The sequence below is a fragment of the Saimiri boliviensis genome, chromosome 1, assembly GCF_048565385.1.
Source record: "Saimiri boliviensis isolate mSaiBol1 chromosome 1, mSaiBol1.pri, whole genome shotgun sequence".
Lineage (NCBI taxonomy): Eukaryota > Metazoa > Chordata > Mammalia > Primates > Cebidae > Saimiri > Saimiri boliviensis.
Genome location: NC_133449.1, coordinates 237,861,925 through 237,876,062, shown reverse-complemented (window position 1 = coordinate 237,876,062; position 14,138 = coordinate 237,861,925). Strand labels below are relative to the sequence as shown.

The following is a 14,138-nucleotide window of genomic DNA, read 5'->3' as shown; positions in this document are numbered from 1 at the left end:
GTGATCCACCTGCCACGGCCTCCCAAAGTGCTGGGAATACAGGTGTGAGCCATCACACCCAGCTTTGTTTTTTTGTTTTGTTTTGAGACAGCATCTCACTCTATCACCCAGGCTGGAATGCCATGGCACAATCTAGGCTCACGGCAACCTCTGCCTCCTGGGTTCAAGCGATTTTTGTGCCCCAGCCTCCCAAGTAGCTAGGAGTACAGGTGTATGCCACCACTGCCTGGTTAATTTTTGAATTTTCCTGTTCTCTATGAAAACAAAACAAAGCAAAATTTTTGAATTTTCTTTTTAACAGACAGGGTTTCGCCATGTTGGCCAGGCTGGTCTCAAACTTCTGGCCTCAAGTGATCTGCCCACCTCTGCCTCCCAAAGTGCTGGCATTACAGGCATTACACTGCATCCAGCACTTTTTTTTTAAATAAAGTTTTTATTTGAAATAATTTAGATTTATAGAAAAAGTGCAAAGTAATACAAAGACTTCTTAGATATTACTGTACCTAATTTACCCTTATGCTAACATCTAACACTAGCATATTTGTCAAATCATCAGTGTACCAATTCATACACTGGTACATTACTATTTACTATAATCCAGATTTTATTTGGATTTCATCAGTTTTTCCAGTAATGTTTTTTTTGTTCCAGAATTCATAGTTTGGTTCATTTTTGATTTATTGATTGATTTTTTTTGAGACGGAGTCTCTCTCTGTCACCAGGCTGGAGTGCAATGGCGTGATCTCAGCTCACTGCAACTTCTGCCTCCCAGATTCAAGTGATTCTCCTGCCTCAGCCTCCTTGAATAGCTGGGACTACAGGCATGTGCCATCACACCCAGCTAATTTTTGTATTTTTAGTAGAGACTGGGTTTCACTATGTTGGCCAAGATGGTCTTGACCTCTTTACCTTGTGATCCACCCGCCTCGGCCTCCCAAAGTGCTCTAGTTTTGATTCTTTAAGTTCATTTTTGTTGGTTTCATTTAGGAGTGTTAAATATGCACTCATTCCACCAAATTCCCTTGATATCCTTACCATTACTTTATAAACCATTTACATTTCTATTGCAGGGAGCCACTGACAGAATCACTGGAAATGATAGTTGTATACTTAATTCTTGTCACTAAAACTCTAATAGTGTTTTTAAAAACCTAATACATGCCCAGGCACGGTGGCTCACACCTCTAATCCCAGCATTTTGGGATGCCTAGGCAGGAGGATTGCTGGAGGTCAGAAGTTTAAAACCAGAACAGCCTGGGCAACATAGTGAGACCCTGTCTCTCGAAAACACACACACGCACACACACACACACACACGAAAACCTAATAGTTAAATGCATACAACTGTATTTACTATGCTGAAACAAACAGTGTGAATAACAACAAAATACATACATACATATATATATACACATGCACACATGCACACATACACACACACACACACACATACACATGAAAACCTAATAGTTAAATGCATACAACCATTTTTATAACTTTTAATTTTTACACTTAGTTGTCCAATTCTCCAAAATATGAAGTCCTCTGTAGAAGTGATTCCAGACCTTCAGAGCCATGGTGATCTTTGTGAATGAAAAATGTAATGAGCACCACCACCTTGTCTGTTTTAGCAGCACATGATCATGTAATTGAAAACTGTTTTGAACAGGAATATCTCATCATAAATAAGTTAATAGATTCTATAAAAATCTACTAAGCATCTATCATGTTCTAGGTGCAGACTGGGGAGATCACAGTAAACCAGTCAGTCACAATACCTAGCTTCATGAAATGTATAGTCAATCTCTTCTATTGTATAAGGCCCAGACTCTTTTAGACATCGCTGATCAGCATCCAGGCTAAATGGATCATCTCTGGATCTTCATTTGAAGGATAATAAGGCTGGATTGGCTACTTGGGCTTTTTGGGGGCTGGAAAGATGTTACTTTAACAAAAGCAAGTGTCCAACAAAATCATAAACCCAGTTAATAGACTGACTACTTTAAGCTGAGAAATCTTACATAGTTCTCTGGGATATAAACCACTACTAATGTAATACACACATGCCCCACCTTATTTTGAGGCTAAGTGTTACAGATGATATGCTTGTCATCCCCCAAAGAGAAAACAAAGCAACTTGCTATTCACTTGATTCATTTTTTATGTGACTTGAAAAATGACACTAAAGAAAAAAAGTTTGGGGATATGGAAATAGCTTATTTTTAAGGAAGAAACGTAACCTTTCTAAATCCCAGAAAATTACTATTACACATCTGGGATTTAGAAAGATGATGTTTCTTCCTTAAACAGTAAGTTTAACTACATTTTTACTATTACACATCCGGGATTTAGAAAGGTTATGTTGGCCGGGCTTGGTGGCTCATGCCTGTAATCCCAGCACTTTGGGAGGCCGAGGCGGGTGGATGACCTGTCAGGAGTTCGAGACCAGCCTGGCCAATATGGTGAAACCCTGTCTCTAAAATAAATAAATAAAGAATGTCTCAAAGTTTAAAAAAAAAAAAGAAAGAAAGAGAAAGAAAGAAAGAAAGGAAAGAAAGAAAGGTTATGTTTCTAAATACCAGGACAGAGACTGCAGCTAATGATTTTTGGAGGATCCTTCTCACTCTAGACATGATTCTCATTACCTGGATAGTATTCACCTATGGAATGTATCATATACGAACCACTGAGGAACACACACTCTTACAGATGTCTGTAGATTATGAATTGCTTTATATTTGGAGCACCCCTTTCTTCAGTCAGCATAAATATTTGAGGGTGGGCTGGGTTTAGAAGATGTTTGGTCCCCAATGATTATAACATGATGCACCACCCTCCTATGCAAATTTTGATTTAAGAAAGGCTTTTATTTTTCAAAGGAAACCACGTGAAAGCAGTCTTGAAGATTCAATAGCAGTTGATCCTACAGTGCCAGGTAAGAACTTTGAAGTAGTATGTGGGATTATGTGTATGTGTAAATATATTTGTATACAGGGAGGTTGCAAAAAAAGAGTATTTATACTTGTCCAAAGAGCTTCCAAAGAGGAGCAGCATTGCAACAGTGTTCTGTAGGAGCAAAAGTCAAGGTTCCTGTGACTTCTCTAGAGTGCAGGCAGGACCAAACTGATAGTAGACAACATGTCTCAGGTACAAGCAAACCGGCCCATAGAAGCACCAATCAGCAAGCTTCTTGCCTGAGATTTTTATTTTTATTTTTATTCATTTTATTTTATTTTATTGAGACAGGGTCTCACTCTGTAATCCCAGCACTCTGGGAGGCTAAGGCGGGTGGATTGCTTGAGTTCAGCAGTTCGAGACCATCCTGGGCAACATGGTAAAAGCCTGTCTCTACTAAAATACAAAAAATTAGCTGGGCATCGCGGCGGGTGCCCGTAGACCCAGATACTCAGGAGGCTGAGGCACGAGAATTGCTTGAGCCCAGGAGGCGGAAGTTGCAGTGAGCTGAGATCAGTCATTGCACTCCAGCTTGGGTGACAGAGCAAGACTCCATCTCAAAACAACAACAACAACAAAACAATAAATCTTCCCTCCCACCAGCCCCTGACAACTTCTCTTCTATTTTCTGTCTCTATGAATTTGCCTATTCTAGATATTATTTATAGGTGGAATCACTTGTTTGGCTTATTTCACTTTGGATATTGTTCAGGGTTCACCATGTTGTAGCATATATTGGAATTTCATTCCTTCACATGTACCCCATAAATATGTACAATTATTATGTATCAACTTTAAAAAAGAACTTCATTCCTTTTTATAGCTAATATTCCCTGGTATGTAGTACATTTTGTTTATCCATTGTCTGCTGAGGGACACTTGATTTGTTTCTACCTGCTGGCTATCATGAATAATGCTGCAATGAACACTGGCATTGTAAGTATCATTTTAAGTTCTTGCTTCTAATCATTTTGGGTATATACCGAGAAGCAGAATTGCTGATTCATATGGTAATTGTGTTTAACTTTTTGAGGAACTTGTACATCTTATATTCCCACTAGCAATGTACAAAGGTTCCAATTTCTTCACATCCTCTTGAGAACTTGTTAATTTTTGTTTTTGTTTTTGTGGAGACAAAATCTCACTCTGTTGCCCAGGCTGGAGTGCAGCGGCACAATCTCGGCTCACTGTAACCTCCACCTCCCGGATTCAAGCACTTCTCCTGCCTCAGCCTCCTGAGTAGCTGGCACCACAGGCGTGCACCACCACACCTGGGTAATTTTTGTATTTTTTTTTTTTTTTTTTTGAGACGGAGTTTCGCTCTTGTTACCCAGGCTGGAGTGCAATGGCGCGATCTCGGCTCACCGCAACCTCCGCCTCCTGGGTTCAGGCAATTCTCCTGCCTCAGCCTCCTGAGTAGCTGGGATTACAGGCACGTGCCAACATGCCCAGCTAATTTTTTTGTATTTTTAGTAGAGACGGGGTTTCACCATGTTGGCCAGGATGGTCTTGATCTCTCGACCTCGTGATCCACCCGCCTCGGCCTCCCAAAGTGCTGGGATTACAGGCTTGAGCCACCGCGCCCGGCAATTTTTGTATTTTTAGTAGAGATGGGGTTTCGTCATGTTGCCCAGGCTGGTCTCGAACTCCTGAACTCAGGTAGTCCACCCACCTTGGCCTCCCAAAGTGCTGGGATTACAGGTGTGAGCCACTGCACCCAGCCTATTTTTGTTTTCATTGTTGTTTTTCAGACAGGGTCTCACTCTGTTGCCCAGGCTGGAGTGCTGTGTTGCAATAATGGTTCACTGCAGCCTTAACCTCTTGAGCTTAAGTGATCCTCCTGCTACAGCCTCCCATGTAGCTGAGACTACTGGCATGTGCCACCATGCCTGGATAATTTTTTATTTTTTGTAGAGACAGTCTTGCTATATTGCCTGGTTTGGTCTGGTCTGTGGTCTGTTTGTCTCTCTTTCTTTCTCTGTTTCTTTTTCCCCCATCTCTGTTTCTCTCTCTCTCTTTCTCTGATTCTCTCTCTCTTTCTTTCTTTCTGAGACAGTCTTGCTCTGTTGCCCAGGCAGGAGTGCAGTGGCACGATCTTGGCTCACTGCAACCTCCACCTCCTGGGTTCAAGCGATTCTCCTACATCTTCCTCCCAAGTAGCTGGGATTACAGGCTCCCGCCACCACGCCCAGCTAATTTTTGTATTTTTAGTAGAGTTGGAATTTCACCACATTGGCCAGGCTGGTCTCGAACTCCTGACCTCAGGTGATTCACCTGCCTTGGCCTCCCAAAGTGCTGGGATTACAGGTGTGAGCCACCGGGCCCGGCCCCTAGTCTGGTCTTGAACTCCTGGCCTCAAACGATCCTTCCGCCTTGGCCTTCCAAAGTGCTGGGATTACAGGCATGAGCCACTGCACCCAGCCCATTTTGTTTTGTGATGATTCTCATAAAGCCATTCCAGTGGTTGTGAAGTGGTATCTCATTGTGGTTTTGATTTGCACTTCTCTAATGTCTGAATGATGTTGAGCATCTTTTCATTTTTTGAAAAAATATCTATTTGCTCATTTAAAAATTGTTGTTTTTGTTGCGTTGTTAAGAGTTATTTGTATATTTTGGATTTCACATCCTTATTAGATGGTTTGAAAAGATTTTTCCCATTCCATAGGTTGTCATTTCACTTTATAATGTCCTTTGATATACAAAAGTTTTAAATTTTGACAAAGTCCAATTTATCTGTTTTTTCTTTTATTGCTGGTTTTTTTGTTATCATATCTAAGAATCTATTGTCAAATTCAAGGTCATAAAGATTTCCTCCTATGTTTTTTTCTAAGAGTTGTATGATTTCAGCTTTTACATTTAGGTCATTGATCCATTTTGAGTTGATTTTTTTTACATGGTGAGAGACAGGAATCCAACTTCGTTCTTTCACGTGTGCAGATCCAGTTGTCCCCAGCCATCTGCTGAAGAGATGCCATGTGTCTTTTGTGAGTCCAAAGAGTAGCACAGTACATAATCAGTAAATGCTGCAAACAGCAATATCTTCACATATGTTCTTTAAAAAAAAAAAAAAGTTTTACGGTATGTGGGAGATTTGCATGTGAAAATAAATAGCTGGGTGAATCAAAATGACAGTTTTAAAATGTTCATTCAGAACTCTTTAGATTAATAATGGGAAACTGTGTGCTGTTTTCCAGACCAAGTCTTTCCTAATCTGGGTAAGTTCCTGTGCCTGAAAGAACTGTGATTCGGGAAGGCAAAATAAATATTTTTTCAATCATTCCTGAAGAATTTCCGAACTTCCATACGGAGAAATTATGATCCAAATTTCAGCTGACTATGATCCTTCCAAACTAGGTAAGGATGGCACTTTAATATACTTGTTTTTACATCAGTTGGAAAAGCTATTTGGCCAACATTTATTTAAGAGGTAAGGGTCCTGTGTGGTTCTAAGGGTATAGCCTGTATCCATGGTAAATTGTGGTGAAAAGCACTCTCTTATTAGGACAGCCAAGTGCTATTTGTAATTATTGAGCTTTTACTACATACAAGGAAGTGTCCTAAGCATGTCACAAATATTAGCTGAGTCTTCATACTCACTCTATGAAGTACAGTACTATTATTAATGCTATTTTGTAGCTGGGAAAACTGAGACATTAAGAGATTAAGTAATTTGCTCAAGGTTATCCAGCTAAGAAAAATGTAGATCTGTGTCTCAGACACAGGAATTTTGACTCCAGAATCAGAGCTCTTAATCCCTAATATAGGCCAAGCATGGTGGCTCATGCCTGTAATCCCAGCACTTTGAGAGGCCAGGATGGGTGAATCACCTGAGGTCAGGAGATCAAGACCAGCCTGACCAACATAGTGAAACCCCACCTCTACCAAAAATGCAAAAGTTAGCCAGACATGATGGCGCATGTCTGTAATCCCAGCTACTTAGTTGGCTGAGGCAGGAGAATCACCTGAACCCAGCAGGCGGAAGTTGCAGTGAGCTGATATTGCGCCATTGCACTCCAGCCTGGGCAACAAGAGCAAAACACTGTCTCGGGGGAAAAGAAATTCCTAATATTACCACTCCAAAATAATTTGCAGGGTTATTTTGTTTTTGCTTAGGCTGGTCTTACAGATCTGCCAGCTCAGCAGGAAGGAAATCTGCTGATCGGAAGCATCTCCCTGTTTCTCAACAGCCTATCCTAATAGTTCATAAAAATGGTGCAGCCAGGCCGGGGGCGGTGGCTCAAGCCTGTAATCCCAGCACTTTGGGAGGCCGAGGCGGGTGGATCACGAGGTCAAGAGATTGAGACCATCCTGGTCAACATGGTGAAACCCCGTCTCTACTAAAAATACAAAAAATTGGCTGGGCATGGTGGCGCGTGCCTGTAATCCCAGCTACTCAGGAGGCTGAGGCGGGAGAATTGCTTGAACCCAGGAGGCAGAGGTTGCGGTGAGCCGAGATCGTGCCATTGCATTCCAGCCTGGGTAACAAGAGTGAAACTCCGTCTCAAAAAAAAAAAAAAATGGTGCAGCCATCTTTCTTAAATATATCATTTAGCAAAATGACTTAGGCACCATCATTCCTTAACTTATTAAAAACTGGACACTAAAGATTGAAGAAATATACAACTGTATGGAATTGACATAAAGAGCTGCATGCAAAAAAATTAGTTGTTGGCCAGGCACAGTGACTCAACACCTGTAATCTCAGCACTTTGGGTGGCCAAGGTGAGAGGATCACCTGAGAGCAGGAGTTCAAGACCAGGCTCGGCAACATAGCAAGACATCATCTCTAATAAAAAATAAAAATAAAAATAAAAAAATTAGCCAAGTATGATGGTGTGCACCTATAGTCCCTAGCTACTCCGGAGGCTGGTAGGATCACTTGAGTTCAGAAGTTCAACCTTTCAGTGAGCTATGATCATGCCACTGCATTACAGCCTAGGTGACAGAGCAAGACCCTGTCTCAAATACAAATGTATATGTATATACATTGAAGCTGGAGGTGGTAGCAATTTTTAAAACAAATTTAGGTTTTGCTTCAGAGTTGTCATTCCTTTTAGGTTTCTTCTTCTTTCTTCTTCAGAGTGATGGAGTCTCATTCTGTCACCCAGGCTGGAATGCAATGGCACTGTGTCGGCTCACTGCAACCTCCATCTCCTGGGTTCAAGCAATTCTCCTGCCTTGGTCTCCCACAAAGCTGGGATTACAGGTGCCTGCTACCATGCCTAGCTAATTTTTTAAATATTTTTAGTAGAGATGGGATTTCACCATGTTGGCCAGGCTGGTCTCGAACTCCTGACCCTCAGGTGATCCACTGCACCTGGCTCTTTGTATAGTGTTCTTTTTTTTTGAGACACAGTCTCACTCGTTCGCCCAGGCTGGAGTGTGGTGGTGAGATCTCAGCTCACTGAAACCTCTTCCTCCTGGGTTCAAGTAATTCTCTTGCCTTGGCCTCCCGAGTAGCTGGGATTACAAGCACCTGCCACCCCCACTCGACTAATATTTGTATTTTTAGTAGAGACAGGTTTTCAGGGTGGTCTTGAATGCCTAAGGTCAGATTATCCACCCGTCTTAGCCTCTCAAAGTGCTGGGATTACAAGTGTGAGCCATGGTACCTGGCCTCTTTATACAGTATTCTTATTGTGCAAATGTCATCTACAAACTTAGAGATATTAGATGTTAAAGCTGAAGGTGATGTTACTGAATCAATGCCTGTATTTTATAGATGAGAAAATTGTTGCCCAGAGAGGGTCAATAATGTGTCCAAATTCATATCACTTGTTAGTTGCAGAACCTGAACCCAAGCCCAGAGTGACCTGATTCTTAGATCATGACATCATAGTACTTGGTTTTAATTCAATATTATTGAAACAAAGTAAGAAACTACTTGGCTAATTTTGATAGAAATTTGTAGTCTTTTCTAATTTCTGAAAATTCTTGATCTTTTACAGTAAAATTGATTCAAAATTCTCCAAACCTTCATGTTTTCCATCTGAAATGTAACTTCTTTTTGGAATTTGAGTCTCTCATGACTTTACTTGCTTCCTGTAAGAAACTCACAGAAATTTTTTCTGATTTTTTTTTTTAAAGCCGTCCCATTTGGTAAGAGTTATAATATTACAATTGTGGTTTAAGATGTTTCTATGGACACAGAATCATATTAAGCACTCTTTAAAAAAAGAGCCATATTTTGAGGCTGGCTCATGCCTGTAATCCCAGCACTTCGGGAGGCTGAGGCGGGAGACTCACTTGAGGTCAGGGGTTTGAGACCAGTCTGGGCAACATAATAAGCCTTCTATCTCTACAAAATCTTTTAAAAAATTAGTTGGGTGCTCGCTTCGGCAGCACATATACTAAAATTGGAACGATACAGAGAAGATTAGCATGGCCCCTGAGCAAAGATGACATGCAAATTCGTGAAGTATTCCATATTTTTAAAAGAAAAAAAAATTAGTTGGGCGCAGTGGCACCTGTAGTGTCAGCTACTAGAGAAGCTGAGGCAGAAAGATTACTTGAGCCCAGAAGGTGAGGCTGCAGCAAGCTTGAACCTCCACCTCCTGGGTTCAAGCTTTTCTCCTGCCTCAGCCTCCCGAGTAACTGGGACTACAGGCATGCGCCACCATGCCTGGCTAATTTTTGTATTTTTAGTAGAGACAGGGTTTCACCATGTTGGCCAAGACAGTCTTGATCCTTGAATACTATGCAGCCATGAAAAAGGATGAGTTCATGTCCTTTGCAAGGACATGGATGAAGCTGGAAACTATCATTCTCAGCAAACTGACAAAAGAACAGAAAACCAAACATCACATGTTCTCACTCATAAGTGGGTGTTGAACAATGAGAAAACATGCACACAGGGAGGGGAACACCGCACTCCAGCCTGGGTGACAGACACTGTCTCTAAAAAAAAAAAAAAAAAAAAAGAAAAGAAAAGAAAAAGGAAGAAAAGGAAAATTGTTTCTCAAATAATAAAGCATATGTCTTTCTAGAATTTTCTTTTTTACCTTTAAGCTCAATTGGATTTGAAATTTCTATAATTTTTTTTTTTTTTTGAGACGGAGTTTCGCTCTTGTTACCCAGGCTGGAGTGCAATGGCGCGATCTTGGCTCACCGCAACCTCCACCTCCTGGGTTCAGGCAATTCTCCTGCCTCAGCCTCCTGGGTAGCTGGGATTATAGGCACGCGCCACCATGCCCAGCTAATTTTTTGTATTTTTAGTAGAGACGGGGTTTCACCATGTTGTCCAGGTTGGTCTCGATCTCTCGACCTTATGATCCACCCGCCTCGGCCTCCCAAAGTGCTGGGATTACAGGCTTGAGCCACCGTGCCCGGCCGAAATTTCTATAATTTTAACTACATTTCTAGTTATCAGAATTTTCTGAGGAAAGATTTGTTTCATCTACTCAGTCATATGAATTCAATCTGAATTATTACATTGATTTCTATTTTCTTTTTTCTTTTTTTTTTTTTGAGACGGAGTTTTGCTCTTGTTACCCAGGCTAGAGTGCAATGGCGCAATCTCGGCTCACCACAACCTCCGCCTCCTGGGTTCAGGCAATTCTCCTGCCTCAGCCTCCTGAGTAGCTGGGATTACAGGCACGCGCCACCATGGCCAGCTAATTTTTTGTATTTTTAGTAGAGACGGGGTTTCACCTTGTTGACCAGGATGGTCTCGATCTCTTGACCTCCTGATCCACCCGCCTCGGCCTCCCAAAGTGCTGGGATTACAGGCTTGAGCCACCGTGCCCGGCCCTCTATTTTCTTTACTTTAAAGATGTTACTCTTTGCTGTAAGAGATGTAGCTGACATAACTGAATTTTATTTTTCCTTTTGTAGTTGCCATTTTGCCAAGTTTTATTTCTCTGAAGATATTAAATCTTGAAACCAGCAATTTCCTGAGGAGGAAACATCTGAAAAAGTTGGTATGTTTACAAAATACTGCTTTTTACATATTCTTATTCTTTCTGCCCAGAATTCTTTTTTTCCTATTTTGTATTAGCCACAAGGAAGCAAGATATGTATTAGCTGCCCTTGCTTATTAGGAGGAAGTGACAGTGATGCTCAACTTTTACCCCCTGCCAATGCCTTCACTATAGTTTTACCTCCAGAATTGATTTCAAAGCAGAATGACTTTTTTATTTTTATTTTTATTTATTTTTTTCTTTTTGAGATGAAGTCTTGCTCTGTCACTCAGGCTGGAGTGCAGTGCAGTGCAGTGGTGCAATCTCAGCTCACTGCAACCTCTGCCTCCCAGGTTCAAGCAATTCTCATGCCTGAGCCTCCTGAGTAGCTGGGATTACAGGCACCCACCACCACACCCAGCTAATTTTTGTATTTTTAGTAGAGACAGGGTTTTACCATGTTGGCCAACCTCGTCTTGAACTCCTGACCTCAGGTGATCTGTTCGCCTTGGCCTCGCAAAGTCCCGGGATTACAGGTTTGAGCCACTGAGCCCGGCCTCAAAGCAGAATGACTTCTTAGAATACACATCTAGTCATTATAGCACTATGCAATTTCATTGTCAGATATCTGTTTCAAATGAGACCTCACTGTTTCAATGGTTACTGAAATATAGGTAAAAATCTTTTTTTTTTTTTTTAAACAGAGTTTTACTCTTGTTGCCCAGGCTGGAGTGCAATGGCGCCATCTTAGCTCACTGCAACCTCTACCTCCAGGGTTCAAGTGATTCTCTTGCCTCAGCCTCCCAAATATCTGGAATTACAGGTGCCTACCATAATGCTCAGCTAACTTTTTGTATTTTTAGTAGAGACAGAGTTACACTGTATTGGCCAGGCAGTTCTTGCACTCCTGACCTCAGGTGATTCACCCACCTTGGCCTCCCAAAGTGCTGTGATTACAGGTGTGAGCCATGTGCCTGGCCAAAATCTATCTTTTAAGGTTAAAAAAACTCAATCTATGAAAACTATATTTCATAAAATGATAGCCATAGAATTTAAATTTTTTTTTTTTTTTTTTTTTTTTTTTTAGACGTAGTTTCACTCTTGTTACCCAGGCTGGAGTGCAACGGCACGATCTCGGCTCACCACAACCTCCGCCTCCTGGGTTCAGGCAATTCTCCTGCCTCAGCCTCCTGAGTAGCTGGGATTACAGGCACGCGCCACCATGGCCAGCTAATTTTTTGTATTTTTAGTAGAGACGGGGTTTCACCTTGTTGACCAGGATGGTCTCGATCTCTTGACCTCGTGAGCCACCCGCCTCGGCCTCCCAAAGTGCTGGGATTACAGGCTTGAGCCACTGCGCCCGGCCATATGTTTTGATTTTTAAAAAATGATTATGAAAGTAATGTATGTTCATGGAAAACATTCTAACAGAAAAAAAATATAAAGGGAGGCAGTGGAGATAGGGACTGCAGAGCTGTGCTATTCAAAGTGCTTCTCAAACATAAGCATGCATAAGGATTGCCAGGACCCTCCTCTTCTCTTCCCTTCCTTTGGAGGCAGCTAAGTGGGTGGGGGCTGAGGTGGCAGAGGTAAAATCAGGGTCAAGGAGATGGCTGGCATATATCACAGGCTGATTAAGCAAATAATACAGTGAATATTGATAGGCACAGTGGCACACACCTGTAATCCCAGCACTTTGGGAGGCTGAGGTAGGGGGGATCACCTGAGGTCAGGAGTTCAAGACCAGCCTGGCCAACATAGTAAAACCCTGTCTCTATTAAAAATACAAAAATTAGTTAGGCGTGGTGGCCAATGCCTGTAATCCCAGCTACTTGGGAAGCTGAGGCAGAAGAATCTTTTGAACCTGGAGGCAGAGGTTGCAATGAGCCAAGATCAGGCCACTGTACTCCAGTCTAGGTGACAGCGCAAGACTCCATCTTAAACAAAATAACAGTGAGAATGAGAGATTTCTTCAAGTTGGAAAAGGAATTTACAAATATTGAAAGGTGAGGCTAGAAAGAGCTTTGAGGTGATGGATTAGAATTGAAAATATTGGTCTGGCCTCATGGCTTTTAACTCATGAACATACATAAACAGAGATCTCTGTGTATATGCATTGATCTCCACATGTCTGTACACACACACATACATATTTCTCAGCTCAGTCAATGGAGAGACTAGAAGGCACTGCAGTAATAATGAACATACCAAGTACCCAGATGTTGATTTCTAAATCTGGTCCTTCCTTAAAGGAACAAGGGTACTTGCAGAATTGGCTGATGCAAGAACTGAGACAGGGAAAGAAAACAATAAGCCTGGGACATTGTTTTATGCTAGAAAGGACTCAATATATTTGTATGCGTCAGGCCTCAGAAGTTCAGAACTTTTAGTGATCAAGTGATCTATAGTGTACATACTAGGAAGGAGTGAAAGTGAAAAGGAAGGTTCTAAGAGTGGTGGACTATAAGGCTTTAGGGCCGGAAGGGAAGTGCAGAATCACTGAAGATGACAGCGGGAGGTGGGATGGGAAGGGAGGCTGCTGCAGAGCTGGGAGAGGAACCTGCAGGTCAGAAAAAGCTTCATTCTAGACGATGAAATGGAGATCTAACAGGCAGCCTGGATTTCAGTGCAGGAGAGACTGACTGGTAGAGGGTGGTGGGGGATTTGTATGGAGGTAGCGAGGAGGATGGAAGCACATGCTGACCCTTCTCTTGCCCTCAGAGAGTGACAGGAATAGCCTCTATGCCACACGGAGCTTCCTGGACCACGCATGTTTACACCTCACATGATTTTCAGATTACTGCTGCAAAGAAACAAAAAGTACAAAGAGAATAGCTTTTTGGTCTTTTCTGACAGCCTATGCTTTAGGTTCTTTTAATAATCTACCTCCTGGGGACAAACTACATCGGCTGGCCAAACTGATCATCCAACAGTGTCAGCAGCTTCACTGTCTCTGAATCCTCTCATTTTTCCAGACGTTGAACAATGACAGCGTGGTGAAAACTGGTGAGCTAAAGTGTTTCAGCTTGCATGGAAGCTAGTGGTATAGTCGAGCTTCTGCTGCAACGTGCCTAAAAAACATTTGCCCCTCTAGAAATTTTCAATCCGCTTCCTCATTTTCACTATCATACTGTTCCCTCTAGTGTCCTTCTGTGAATTTAGGTGCATTCTGGTCAGATTTGAAAGTAGAAAAAGGTCTCCCATTTGCAGATATACAAGCCTTCCAATCTGTGTTCTTGTCACCTGGTGTTTCAGGCCCCTGGCCACATAACCTCCTAAGTACTC

At 41.9% G+C, this 14,138-nt stretch overlaps 1 protein-coding gene and 1 non-coding gene across 2 annotated transcripts in view; both read left to right on the top strand.

The window, feature by feature from the left end:
- The window catches only part of NAIP (NLR family apoptosis inhibitory protein), a 48,252-nt gene that overhangs the window by 21,978 nt on the left and 12,136 nt on the right, over nt 1-14,138 (top strand). The window contains 9 exon segments of the mRNA XM_003945230.4: nt 2,880-2,935; nt 6,150-6,191; nt 6,194-6,256; nt 6,259-6,309; nt 8,904-9,028; nt 9,030-9,054; nt 10,789-10,833; nt 10,836-10,874; nt 13,710-13,859. Of these exon segments, the coding sequence (XP_003945279.3) occupies nt 2,880-2,935; nt 6,150-6,191; nt 6,194-6,256; nt 6,259-6,309; nt 8,904-9,028; nt 9,030-9,054; nt 10,789-10,833; nt 10,836-10,874; nt 13,710-13,859 (596 nt within the window).
- Nucleotides 9,282-9,388, top strand: LOC120365595 (U6 spliceosomal RNA). Its single transcript, XR_005580486.1, has one exon. It is a non-coding gene; the product is annotated as a U6 spliceosomal RNA (small nuclear RNA).